The sequence below is a fragment of the Mauremys reevesii genome, linkage group 7, assembly GCF_016161935.1.
Source record: "Mauremys reevesii isolate NIE-2019 linkage group 7, ASM1616193v1, whole genome shotgun sequence".
Lineage (NCBI taxonomy): Eukaryota > Metazoa > Chordata > Testudines > Geoemydidae > Mauremys > Mauremys reevesii.
Genome location: NC_052629.1, coordinates 12,211,182 through 12,225,663, shown reverse-complemented (window position 1 = coordinate 12,225,663; position 14,482 = coordinate 12,211,182). Strand labels below are relative to the sequence as shown.

Here is a 14,482-nt window from a genome sequence, read left to right as displayed (position 1 = left end):
TGTGTTTACTTTTTTTTCCCCCCTATCTTCCTTGCAGCTTCATTCTACATAGGTATGTCATGTCTCACCCCTGTGATTATCCTCATGCATGCTGGGTGGGTGTGATGGCTTTTTTTCTCACCATCTCAAAATCTGCATGTTTTTCTTTAACTCACATGCTGAATTAACAAATTTTCCATTGCTGTCTAGTGAGATGTTAAATGGCAATAGACTTAATGTAGTGGTGTTGCAGTCATCCCTTACCCTCTGGGTGGGAGGTTGGCCAAACTGCCTCACTACATCACCAAATTGCTGCCTATTATCAGGGGGAATTAGGAGACCAGGTGTTAGTGTCCCGACCATTCTAACAGGGCTGAATCTCAGTCTATAGTGCTCTGGCCCTCAGGCAGGGCAGAGCTAACGAGCAGTCTATGGGCTCTGGCCCTCAGGCAGGGCAGAGCTAACGAGCAGTCTATGGGCTCTGGCCCTCAGGCAGGGCAGAGCAGTGGATAGTTCAGGGACCCAGACTCTCAGGGAGGGTGGGGCACCAAACTGTCTAAGAACTTAACCCCCAGGCAGGGCAGAGCAGTGAATAATCTAGCATCCTAGCTCTGGCGGATGGTAGGCTAACACAGGCCTCCTGGCCTATAGTGGGGTCTGAGGGGTCCCAGCCCAGGGCGCTAATAGAAGCAGAGTGTTCTGCCACTGAGTCAGCGGGGAATCCAGCCGCAACACACTGACCTGGGTTCAGGCAGCAACACAGCCGGACTGTGGTCTGCTGTCCCTGGGCTACTTCCTACTACTCCTAAATTCGGTACCTTGGCTCCATGGGTGTCCTCAGCCTCCTCGGGGTACATAGGTAATGGTAGTCCTGGGAGCTCCCTTGTGAACACAGGTTCCTCTAGGAACAGGGCACTATGTCTCAGCAGCCTGCAGCGAACAGGATGCATCTGTCTCCCTCGGTGTCTCAGCCCCAACTGAGCTGGAGGCTCCCCCTTTTATACTTCCTGTCCCGCCTTCCCACTTCCAGCAGGAGGGACAAGTCTGGTCTGGCTCCACCTACCTGGGCATAGGTTGTGGTGCCTCCCCCTCTGGGTCAGAGGGAGGCCAGACCGCCTCACTACACGTAACCATTTATGGACACTATTCAAAGCAATATGTAAAGATTTAGGGCAAATGCTGTGTCAGAATACAGTTTTATTTGCCCAGAAATTCTTCCTTCTTTTCACTCTGTATCACATCATATATCACATATATGATGCAAAGCCAGTATAATGTATGTGTTGTACCTACTGGTGCTCTTCTCGCTAAAATACTAGTGTTCATAAACCCTTTTTTCTTAAGAGCTGTCATGGTCTAAGCCTCTCAGCAAATCAAGCTATAATTCTGTATAACTCTCCTCAGTAAATATGACCATCATAACCAGGTTCTTGAGAGTAAATGATCTGTTGTAACACAGAACTCCACTTTCTCAAATAGCGGCTGCTGCTGTAACAGTATCTGAAGCTTTTACGCAGCACTACAAGGCTCTGGTACAGAAATGCTGTGAAGTGCACCATTCTCTGCAATAGTGGTTAGGGTTTTCCTTCTATCCACAGAAGTATTATTCATCACTAGCAACAGGTGTCACTGGGAAGACATTCCAGAGGAACCTCCAGGAGTAAAATAGAATGGAAACATCTGTGAAGCAGCAAGTGCAGGGAGACCTGCTTCAATTCAGGTTACTCTATCAATGGGGTCTGTTCTATAACTTATTAGTTACATCATCTGGGTTCCTAGACGTGGAGTTATCCAGCACAGTTTAATCAGTGTGATTGTGCTTACTAATTTCTAGTGAATATAGAAAGGGGTATAGATGGGATTCTTCAGGTTATTTACAGAACAGCTAATTATTTATAGAGGCACTAACACATTCACATTCTCAGCCTTACGCCAGACATGGCAGTCAATGATCTCCAAGGTTCTTCCATGCACAGAGAAAAGAGGTGTGAACTAGTGGCCTGAGCACAGGATTGATAGTGAGAACCAGAACTCCCAACCCTGGCTTGAATACTAGTTTCCAGTGGCTTTACTCCAGTCACTTCTCTCTCTATCAGTTTTCCCATCTGTCAAAATGGTGATGACGATATGAAAGTCAGCCATGTCCCACCTTGCTGCCATATTGTCATCAACATTCAGCAGGTAAAATGTACCTCTTGACAGCAAGGTGTGGATTGCAAGCTTCACTCACAAAAAAAACATTTGAAACTTGCTTCTCTGCTTGCTGCAAGACTGCATAGTTCAAGAAGTCTCTTCAGATTACCCTTTCTCATTAAATGTTTTTCCTGCTAAATGCACGACTGCTCCCAACCAGTGGGAGCAAGAAGAGGGAATGACATGTCTGCATGCAAGTTTAAAATATGTCAAATTAGCTATGTGTTGAGATTTACAGTGGGGGTGGCAGTCTACAGAACACTGATCTTAATAAAAAGGAGTTTATAATGTTCTAATAGAAATAAGTTTCTATCAGAAGCCAACATAACCAAAATGATATATTCCACAGAGCGTGACTTCAGAACACATTATGTCCTTGAATTGCCACACACAGATAACCATATCACTTTAAATAACCATGCATTCTGCAACTCCAATCTGATATGTAGTTTTCCAAATTAGCCATTGGCTGAACAGTACTAAGCAACATTGAACCTAAAATAGAAGAACCACAGCACATGGAACATCTGATGGCACAGCACATTTGGGGACTGTGTAGCAAGATAGGGCCAAACGATCATAGTGGTACATATACTAGTTTGCACACGCATTTGTATGGACAAATTTTGTGCATGCAAATCATGCCCAAATAGTGTTTGTGCATCAATTCATCATGTGCATAGACAAGTCATAAAGGATGCAAATGACTTCCTTAAGCACAAGTGGAGGCAGTCATGCCTGTGGCTCATTTTAGCAACCTTCAAGGTGCCTGGGTTAACATGGCGGAACTGCTGGAGGGGAAGGAATGGTCCAGTCAGAACAGTTGTATAATGAAGACCTAAGTTTAAGAATTTTAACTCCTATGTGGCTAAGCTAATAGATTTGTGGGGAACAATGCTCTGAAATGGCCTAGGTGACCTAACAGCTCTTTTCCTTCTCTAATGTCTGTGCTCCTTTAATTTAGGGAATTGTATTCCAGCTGCCAACATCTGCTTCTACATGCTTGGAAACCAGTTTCATTTTGGGTTTGCATATCAACTACTATACCACATGCCTGTGACTTATAACCAAAACTGTCAACCTCTGTACTGAACCATGGCCAAATAACTTTTCATTCCTCTCTCCCGTCCTGCCCATCTAACCACTAGGCTGCCAACACCCAGCTCCGACATGCATGCCATCAGAATGAATGTGAGCTGCTTAAAACTCAACTCCAGTCTGAACGTGAATCTCTGTCTCTGCAGGAACATTGAAAAGCAAAGTCATCCAGTGCTAGTCAAGTCTGTTGAATATTGCTTGTTTTTAGTTCTGCTTTAAACCTCTCTTCCTCCCTGGAGTTTTTGAGTTGACCGTCTTTTGGTTGGGTTTTTATTATGCTTGCTTCTTTATCGCTCTCCCTTTTCTCATTTTGTTTTCTCCATTCTTCTCATTGGAGGCAATGAGCCGTCCAGCGGTCGGAACTCCCCTGTCCCCTATCGGCCAGACAGCCGCCCTCTAACTCCAACTTACGTTCAGGCCCCTAAACATTTCCATGTTCCAGGTAGGAGCTGGCACTCTGTGTCTTGGTGTCCTGTGTCAGTGTAGAATGTAGCCTTTGTCACCTCTGTCTTGTCTCCATTATTTCACGCTGTTTTACTTGGTATGTGCACAGTGTTCTGACTCACAGGGACCTGCTCCCTACCTTGCTGAGAGGAGTCTCGTGTTTAGCAAGTGTGGAGGGATGGATTGTGGCTTTATCTTGCCCTGTGCTTCAGCATTAGAAATGGGTTGTGGTTCAGTGTTAGTCCATGGACAGTGAGCTGACCATTTAGGGCCTGATCCTTCTCACTTCCCCAAGCTCTGAGCCATGCTTGGAAGAGTTACTGCTGACCTATACTAGTGGATGTGAGATACGAAGGGGGCCTGGAGCAGTTATGATGCTCTCCAGCAAGAGCAGTTAAATCTAAGCATGCTCATGATTTTCATATCTGATAAAGGCAACTCCTGACTTGCTTTGTCTTGAGCAAGACCATTCCAAGTTAGGTTTTGGGGTTTTTTTAAAACTGGATAAGAAAAATTATTTTTTTTGTTTTTGTACAATAACTTGACTTCCCATACAAGGATACATAAAGTCACCATGCCCTGTTTACAAGGGACAGACTGTTTTAAGTCAGATTTACAACTTTTCCACTGTGGAAAAGTTTCCTGTTCCTGTATTTAGATGGAATGAGGGAAAGTCTGTATTTATAACTTTCCAGTGTAGGCAGGTGGGAATCTATCGCATGACTTAAATACCCTGGTAGCGTTTACAGATATGTTATTCAAGTAGAGACAGTGGTCCACTAGCAGGAACAAAAAATGCCTCTGTGTCTCTGTGTTCTGAATTTGCCTAGTTTAGTCAGTGATGTAGGGTGTTGTCAGGCAGGATTTACTTTAATTTTCATAGATTTGTAAGGTTCCTTTCCTTGATGCCAAAGATAAAGTTGTCTCCTTTAGCACTTTCATTGGACCCATGATGTGCATTGTATGCTTCTAAACATTTTCTGTGACAGTTGTGCTAATGTAACCAAAATCTATATTATACAGTAGCAAATGGTTATTTCGCAATGCAGATTTTCAGCCCCTTATAGAACTCATTATGTATAATGGGATTCTGATACTTGGTTTTTCACTGTAGCATTAATTTTGGATCACCTTGCCTGTTGTTTTTGTGAAGAACTTGTAAGGTTTTTTTAGAATGAACCTTTGCCTGTTACTAAATCAGCATCTATTTAAAAAAAAATTCCCAGTTCTTGGAAGAGGTTGCCGTAGAAATACTGTGTAAGAGTTCTGCGGTTTGCATTTAAAATCTAATGCATAATGATGATGTGCTGGACAATATTTGTCACATAGAAATGCTTTTAATCTGCCCATGTTGTGGTTTGGTATTAGCACTACATTAGTTAGCATTGCATGGAGCATCTCTCTGGCCCAGTGCAGTACAACAGTTGGCTGTTCTTCAAAATGGCAGACCAGACTGCATGGTCAGTAGGTTTTAATGTGAATTGTAGGTTCACTGCATTGCTCTCTACGCTCTGTCCAACTCATTGGTTGGAGAGGAAATTAAGCTGCTATTGCTGAAGCACAATTTTCCAGAATGTAGTCATTTGGGGTTGCTGTCCCCAAATTGCTTACATAGTCACCATCAAAATACCTCCTTTGCTTGCATTTCTTCTATAACCTTTATGCTACTAATAAACTTCCAAATATTTAAAATGAAGGGCTCGTGACTTAGATGCATCAACATGTTGCAAAATAAATGGCAAAAGATTTCATACCACATGTCTGTGACTTTTCACCTGTTCTAGTATTTTCTCGAGTAATCCAGCTATATGTAATGCTAGAGTTAGCTTTCTGGCTTCTTCCTGTGCTAACTCCTTGGTTTAGTGTGTCTATTGGTTTGGTGTTGGGGGGTTTTCTTTTATTCATAGCTGGAATCTTCCCCATATTCACACATTTCTGCTTTTTAATTCCACAGATCAAGGCATCAACATTTACAGGAAACCACCCATCTATAAACAACATGGTAAACCCTCTTTCCTCTCTGTATTTTCTTAGTAGGAGCGTCTGCTCAATTAAACATTTGTACAGCATAGCAGAAAACACCCAGTGTTTCACATACACATTACAAATTGGAAATATTCATTTAAAAAGAGCTTTTATTGGACAGATTGCCAAGTAAAAAGAATGAGTGGAATCTTGGCCTCAGTGAAGTCGATGACAAAACTCCTGTTGATTTATATGGGACTAGATTTAGGTACCGTACCTAATCCCACAGGAATTCATCATGGTAAGACTGATTTTTTCAACAGGAGGGTTTCAGCCTTTGTTTCAGGCAAATAAAGTACAACTCTTTGCTTCCCCCATAAAGATGGAGATTTTTAATGGCAGCCCAGTATTCCAAATGCAAATTTGCTAAAAGAGCTAAGAACGAGTAGAATTGTTGAAAGTGTTATATGCTGTGTATCTCTGGGGAGGCTGATTTGACTGTCAAAGCCAGTGGAGCAGCTTGGATAGCAAAATCTATTTGTTTTTCCAATATTCAGTTTCACCGCTACTTTAAACCTCTTTCCAAGCTGCCCATTGTTTTAGCATTCCTCATAATAATAATAAAGATGAGACCAGCCAACTGATTTGCCACTGCCTGATGCTATGGAACATGGTCCCTGTTATTACTGAATTCATTCACTGTTGCCTTCTGCTGTGAATATAGAGTGTTTAATAGGAAAAGGCTTTTTTATGTTGGTAAAGCACATGTGACTATACTTCCTGAGGGAATTCTTGCATTTGCCTTTGGAGATCCTACACCAACCAGTATAGTTTCTTTGTAGGATTAGGTAACAGATGGACAGAATCATAAGTTTTAGATGAGCAGCTAATAGAGAGCAGCTGAGCTCACAAGGAGGAAAAAATACGAAGACCTAGATTAGAAACCAGAGTCCAATTACTGCAGATTGAGCCTCTTTAAAAAAAAATTATTTTAAACCATATTCTCATTTTAAAAATGTCCTTAATATTATTTTGGGGGGGGGTTATGGTTTTAATGTGTCTTCTCACCCTCTCATTAACATGTGAATGTTTAACCACTGACCTCACCAATTCTAATATGTAAGTACTGTTTGAAGTCATGCTTTTGTTATCACCCTGACCAGCTTCCCCAGATTTCTCTATGTTCATGCATAGAACCTTCCCCGTCTTAAAATTGCCAATATTCCCAGTACACATTAAGGCAGATATTTTCAAAGCGGCCTAAAGGATTTGGATGTGAAATTCCTATTAATTGTAATGGGAATAAGGGCATTTCAATTCCTTATGTTGCTTTGACAATCTCAGACTAAAGCCATAAACATTAAAATGTAATGAATCCATTATTGAAAAACATCTGCCTCGGCTTCCTAGTTGCTTTTCTTAGCAGACGTCTTTCAATGAAAGTAGGTCCAGGAATTGTCTTCTAATTTGATGATCAAAAATAAAATGACTTGACTGAGGCTGATACTTTGCATTTTAGGAAGTAACAAGGGTGTTTTTAATACAAAGTAAAACACTCGATTTTTTTTTAATTTGGTCAAAGGTCAACAAATAAAAACCACAGTGCACATCCCTGCATTATATGATCATTTAAAAAGACTTTGGCCCAGATTTGAATTCTAGATTTGTGCCACACTACTGAGATGAGACTCTGGAATTCCTGATGAGTTTTTTTTAAATACTGTATAGTACCATGATAAATTTAATTTCTAAAGACTATCTCCCTGCTGAGTTGATCTGAACAGAATTTAACATTTATTACTAAACTCAAGCTCACTTTTGTTACTGAACATGAATGAGTTACTAGATGCAGCAGAGATGTTCGAGTGATAAACACCTTTCTCTACTTGCTGCAGACCCCTTCACTGTTGCAATTTTTCACAGAAGCATAGGAAATGTTTTTAAATGTGGTAGAATTAAAATTAGTGCAGCTCCACTGAACTGTTCCTGGTTTCTTGCCCTAAAGGGAAGACAAGCCAGCACACTGAAGTCTTCATTAATGATCACCTGTCGTCAGGAGATGCAGCAAAATACTGCTTGACGTATTTGCCAGAGTTCCCTCTATCTGTCTAATCATTCTAACAGTGTGCTACTCCAGTGAAATCCTGTATTTTGTGAAGTGGGGGGAGAGCATGAATTTGATTCTAAGACATTAATGAGGGGAAGAAGCTGAAACTAGGAAGCCAAAAGATCAGTGCATACACTTTTAATAACTAACTACTGTAGAGTATGAAATATTAACAAAGTAAGGAAAACCATGACACTGATGTAGGCTATAACATAGCTAAGTTCCCCTGATTACCATCTAGATGCAACTGCTTTGGCAGCACAGAGCAAGTCCTCCGAGGATATCATCAAGTCCTCCAAGTTCCCAGCAGCCCATGCTCCAGCACCCAACGAGATACCAAAGATTGAGACAGACCACTGGCCAGGTCCTCCCTCACTTGCGGCTGTAGGTATGCAAAAAAAAAAAATGAACTAAGTGACATGGATTAAGAGGTACATATAAATAAATTAGACTAATATTGAAACTGTAAGCTCTCGGGGGCAGGAACTGTCTACCTCTGTTCACCACATAGCACATTGAGGCCTTGAATCTGATTGGGGCCTCTGTGCATGCCTGTGCTATAAATAATAATAGCAAAGAAAACAGGTCTCATAAAAACTTTGGGACTGTTAACATGAACATTCTCCCATAGAGGAGATAGTACTGTGCAATTGGCTGTGGGCGGTTCAATGTCTTGAATGCATCATAGAAGCCTGACTTCTTTCAGTTATTATTTATTTCACATTCTAGTTCTATGCTAACAGTAAATATACTTGTAAAGAATGTCATTTCTCTGGCCATTTAGCTTTTTCTGTGGCAATGATGAGCACTGTGAAGGAACAGTCATTGCATAGATACCTTCTGAATGAGACCATCGTAAAAGTTGTTTCTCATCTACGCCGTATCCACAGAATGATTATCTTTCTTTTCCATGTCATTACACTGCAGTGTCTCATTCATTGTTTTATTTGAATCACATACACAATCATTTTTTTTATTTGTCTTTTTCTTTGTGCTTGTGATGATTCCCGATCAGGAGGGATGCTAGACAGCTAATTTAAACATTACTTCTTCAGAGATGCACAAAGCAAACTCTTTAGGTTGGTTATTTCAGTTTTGGGTGAAGAGTTTGACTCTCCACAGTACATTCCGTGTAGCTGTTCATAGAACCATAACAAGGGTTAGGAATTCAGTGGTTTGAGATGAGGCAAATAATATGAATGGCTAATGTAGAGGGAATCAATTCACTAGAAATAGCTTCTACCTGCCAGTTGAAACTTCACAACCTGTAACATCAAATCGATAATTCATGGGTATTTTTAATCTTTCATTATAACACCAATGATAATTATAATGTGATGTGTTATTTATATGTGATGGATTCCTAGTTGACCACTTTGGTCATCACCTCCTCCCAGTCCATTACCCACCTGCCAATGGACTATATCTTGATTGTTACTATTTTAAATAAAATTGCTTCATACATTGGCTCTCAGGTTGCTTTATTTTTCCTGAGAAACTAAACATGACTGTGCAGAAACTATATTGGCCCTAATGCATTCAGGGCTTTTCTGTACTCGGCAATAAGTGGATCATTTACATATTAATTAACATGATTAAAAACAAACTCTTGAGTCTGTGTTTAGGTTGGTTGCCTGATTTACTGAGTCTGATGTTTTCCATATAGAGTTAAACTGGACCAAACAATAAAAAAATAAAAAAATGTGTATTCCTACTATTCTGCAGAAAACTCTACAGAAAATAAATAATAAAATAATAATTGGAGATATACCAATCTCCTAGAACTAGAAGGGACCTTGAAAGGTCATTGAGTCCAGCCCCCTGCCTTCACTAGCAGGACCAATTTTTGCCCCAGATCCCTAAGTGGCCCCCTCAAGGACTGAACTCACAACCCTGGGTTTAGCAGGCCAATGCTCAAACCATTGAGCAAAATGGCATGTCTAGCAAACAAATCTTAACCTCTGTAACCTTTTAGCTACCTCCACGCTAGCACCATTTTACAGTTCCCTGTATAATATTGTGTTGAATTTAAGCATCCTAATGGTTCAATTGCAGGGTTTGGTTTTTCCTCAGAAACTCCCATTTGATTATAATGAGAACTTTGACTGAATTAGGATTGATTGAAAAATTAGTCAGGAAATCAGGATTTGGCCCATAGAGGGAGACTACTGCTGTCATCAAAACTGCCTGTAGCCTGTAGTCATGTCATTCATGACTATGTTCTCAAAAATCATTGAACCTGATTCGCATTTACACTACGGCTGCTTTACTTTGGCAGTCTAAATTGGCCACCAAGTGGATTGAATATAATTCATACCTACTTTGAGTCCCTTCCACGCTGTCAGAGTGGGGTAAATTGTTCTCGGCCATTTTGGTACATGGACCAGTGCTTTTAAGGTCAAGCCTCTGTGACTGGTGATCTAGGCTTCCCCTCTCTGTTAAGCTGATTGCAGGCCTCTGTGCTAGGTCCTGGAACCCCACTGCTGCTCCCCTTCTGTTCACTTGTGCGTGTGCTAAGCAAGTGTGAAGCTTTAGCTACTCCAAACTCCAATCTTGCAGTGGTGAAACTGGGACTTCAAACAGCTCCAGCCTCATTACTATGTAAGTGGGTTTTGGAATAGCCCTAACTCCATTTCTAGTTAGAGCATGTGCATATCTGGGGAGGTGGAATGCACTGCCTAGTGCAACCAAGGGCTTCTAAGCCTAAACTGATAAGGAAGCCTAAACAGTTTGGGAACCAATGTTCTGTTTAGTGTAACGTCTCCCTGTGGATAGTGTGAGACCAGAAGGGTGCTGGCAGTGGGTGGACTTGCTCAGTGTTCATTGTGGGTTAAGAGTGGATTTTGGAAAGGCTTGGAAGCTACTGGCAATCTTTGCATTTTTTTTATTTAGCAAACTAAGTTAGGTTGTACCATGTAGTAGACCTTAAGTCTCTGGTGTGGTGGGACTGATATGAGAAAGCTCTCTTTGTACCACGGTTTTATGGAAGCAGGAGCTGACATGAGACGCAGATCAAGTGGCAGAGAGGAAGAAGATGAAGAGCTCCAGAGACGTCGGCAGCTACAGGAGGAGCAGCTCATGAAGGTTGTTATAGCCTTATCTTAATACTATTTCCGAATCTTCAAAATCCTCCACTGTGCACCATGGACAGACTTTTCATAAGCAATTTCAGCTGTTTTTTAATAAACCAATCCACCAGTGTATTTTGCTTATATATATTTTTTTCTCTTCCTATTTATAGCTTAACTCAGGTCTGGGGCAATTGATATTAAAAGAAGAAATGGAAAAGGAGACTCGCGATAGGCCACCTCTTTCAGCCAGTCGTTATGATTCTCCAATTAATTCATGTAAGCAACAGAGATGAAAACTATCTCTAAGTGGTCCATGGAAGCCCATGTGGTGTGTGTGCCTGGATACTGGGCTTTCACTCCTGAAAATATTGGTCTATACCTATTGGCTTTATTGTTTAATCTAGAAATAATACTAAACTGACGATTTTAGAAGGAACTTCTTGGAGGAATAACTCCTCATATACATGTGTGATGTAAAGTTTGGCCCTGGTAACTGCACTGCGGACACTTATCACAAACTAGTGGGCTAGCTTATTAAATTACAACAAACTAAACACACCTTGCCTAAACTTGAGCTTCACATAGCCTTTTAACCTTTCCCACGGGGGGACGGGGGGGAAAGAGGAAATCAGCAATGCCTTGGAGAGCAGGGCAACACATTCCAAAGGGCTGGATCCTAGCGAGTCAATGTCTGTCTGTCTAAGCTAGCATTGCAATTGGATGCATTACATTCCAGAGAAAAGGCAACAGTATCAGCTGTGCTTAACTGTTTGCTTACAGGGAGGTCAGTGATGCAGCCAAGAGTTTGGCCTTTTTTGTATATATATTTAATATATTATTTTATCCCTTCTCAGAGCTCCTCATGTGTTTTACTTCATTCTCCTTGCCCTCAGGGCCTTGCATCATAAGTCTGCTCCAAGCCAAGAACAGTCAAAATACACATGCAGTACTTAGCTACTCTGCTGCACGCTATTAAAAGTGAAGAGCAGCTCCCTGTGGAACCTGCCATTGCCACTACTCCATCATCCTAGTGGATGGCTGCACAACAAAATAGGACTCTCTGTTTTTCCCCGTTGTATGAGTAGGCTGTCTCTACAGCCCTGCCAGCCCCTATTGGTCAGGGAGAGAAGGACCAGGCTAGGGTTCAGATCATGGTCATGGGGCTGGGGTCTTTCTAATAATATCAGTGCTCACAAAGATGAGTAAATGCACTGGCTAGAGTGTCACCTTAATGGAGGCCTCTCTGTGCCCATCTGTACTGTTACATTAGTGCTAATCTGCAACACCTCTGCCTTTTGTGAGAGATCTGTGGACTGCTGGTCAGACAAATTCGTGCCATCATCGACATCCCTTATCTCCAGAACATCTTGTCCTTTGTACCACCTCCTATTTTTTTTTAAATGTCTCCTTAAACCAGATACTGCAAGGGCAATATTTGTGGGTGGCTGAGGAAGTGGGGAGGGGTGCTAATTGTGGGGAAAAGAGAAGAAAGTCCCTGTTAACTCCAGAGGTGCTACTGGAGGACCACATATATGACCACCTGCTTAAAATTGAAAGCCAAAGAAATCCCTTTGTGCCACTGCACTTTCTGGCATCAGCTGAGATGTTAAGCAGAAACACCATGATACCACAGGAGATCCTGTTTCCTTGCTATTTTAGATGAAACCAGGAGTACTGGAACCTGTAGCCTGGTCATGCAAAATTTCCTAACACAGTTGGGATAAGCTTTGGAGCTAGTTGCTTAGCCACGCCAAAGACCCCAACTGGTTGAGTTTCAACCATTGCTACTCACTTGAATCCTGCTCCCAATGAAGTCATGTGGTTGGGTACATATTTGGCACTTAGCCATGTTTTCAATGTTTGCTTTCCAAAGTCAATGCTGTTTCTCAAACTTCATTGCACCACAACCCCCTTCTGACAACAAAAATTACTACACGGCCCTGGGAGGGGGGACCGAAGCCCGAGCCGTGGTGCCCCGGGCAGGTGGGCCAAAGCCAGAGCACTGCTGCCCTGGGGAGGGTGGGGGCAAAGCTGAAGCTCGAGGGCTTCAGCCCCCAGTGGGGAGGCTGCAACCTGAGCCCCACCGGTGAGGGCTGAAGCCCTTGGGCTTCGGCTGCGGCCCTGGCCGGTGGGGCTCGGACTTTGGCTTCAGCCCTGGGCCCCAGCAAGTCTAACACCAGCTCTGGTGACCCCATTAAAACAGGGTCACAACCCACTTTGGGGTCTCAATCCACAGTCTGAGAACTGCTTCCCCAAATGTTCTGACTTTGAGTTTCCAGTGGATTTTTGGTGTTTTTATTAAAAGACTTTTCTCTCCTCCCCATTCAGCCTCACAAGCCTCGGCCTCCAAAACCTCCTCCCTCCCTGGCTATGGAAGAAATGGACTGCACAGGGTAAGATGGCAGCAGTGTGGAGAAGCAGAAGGTGGAGTTAATGTGCAGTCTGGGTATTTATTTCCCTGTCAATCCCATCAGGTCTCTAAATTGGATCAATCTTTCTTTTAAAACTAACATCAGTAGAACAAAAGCCACCTGCTACCAAGAGCCTTGCCCCTCCCTCTTGACTAGATTCTGCTAGAAATGTGTACCGTGCAGCAAGACCTGAGAGCTGAAGGCCTTTGTATGAGAAATACCTGCACACTCATGCATATGTGAACTGTGCATTTATATGTCCGTGTTTTCCTTCCCGTTACAGCCGGTGTCTACAGACTTTGGTCAGTACAATAGTTATGGGGATGTGAGCGGCGATGTTCGAGGTAAGGCTCAGTTGTTTTTTTTTTTGTTTTTTTTTTGCTTTGGCCCCTGAGTGAACTGTGACACTCGCTTTGGTTTCTGCAGTTCCTTTTTAAGGCAGCAAATGTAGTTGGTCTCCTATCTGCATCTCAGTTTTTACCCCGTCCGGTAAACTCCAGCGTTAACTTAAAATGTGCAGACACCTGTCAACATTTTTTTTTCCAAACCACGTTATGAGGTAGATTCTCATTTACAGCAAGGATCTGTTCCAGCAGTGCAAAGGGGTCTCAGTGCAAATGAGAATCAAACCGTATGTATTTATTTAGGGATGTGCACTGAGTTCTGTTTTGCTATATTATAGAGCTGCAAATGGTACACCATGGGCAGCATGGTCTGGAATCATGAGCCACAAGGTTAGGAACCAGGGAGCGCTAAATTCTAATCCCAGGTCTGCCGCTAGCTTGCTGTGTGACTTTGGGCCAGACATGTAACCTGCCTGTGCCCCAGTCTCCTCATCAGTAAAATGTGTTGATGATTAATATTTACAAAGTCCTTTGAGCACATCAAGCCCAAGACTCATGCTCTCTCTGGTTGTGGTTTCTGTTGTGAGAAATGTACCAGGTAAAAATGACAAGGTGCTGTTACAAAGCACTTCCTGATCTGCTGCTCAGAGGTGTGGGCTCCGTTTCTTAGCTGACAAATGAGTCTGGGACTGAAGTGGCCAACATGTCCATGTCTCTGGTTCATTCTGAAAGCTCAGGCACATGAGTGTATTGGGTCTGGTTCCCATATCGGCTATGCTGGTGTAAATCAGTAGTAACTCCACTGGCTATGATGTGTGCAAGTGCTGAGAGTGAGACTGGAATTGGGCCCTTTGTATACATCACTTGCCA

At 42.4% G+C, this 14,482-nt stretch overlaps 1 protein-coding gene across 21 annotated transcripts in view; it reads left to right on the top strand.

Annotated features, from left to right (window-relative positions):
- Window positions 1–14,482, top strand: part of ABLIM1 (actin binding LIM protein 1) — a 295,428-nt gene that overhangs the window by 261,371 nt on the left and 19,575 nt on the right. For 10 of the 21 annotated variants that reach the window (XM_039546125.1, XM_039546132.1, XM_039546129.1 and 7 more), the window contains 7 exons: window positions 3,608–3,712; window positions 5,669–5,716; window positions 8,028–8,174; window positions 10,776–10,870; window positions 11,028–11,133; window positions 13,186–13,250; window positions 13,552–13,612. In XM_039546125.1, the coding sequence (XP_039402059.1) occupies window positions 3,608–3,712; window positions 5,669–5,716; window positions 8,028–8,174; window positions 10,776–10,870; window positions 11,028–11,133; window positions 13,186–13,250; window positions 13,552–13,612 (627 nt within the window). The remainder of the gene's footprint in view (window positions 1–3,607; window positions 3,713–5,668; window positions 5,717–8,027; window positions 8,175–10,775; window positions 10,871–11,027; window positions 11,134–13,185; window positions 13,251–13,551; window positions 13,613–14,482) is intronic. The other 11 variants (XM_039546128.1, XM_039546126.1, XM_039546137.1 and 8 more) reach the window with 7 other exon arrangements.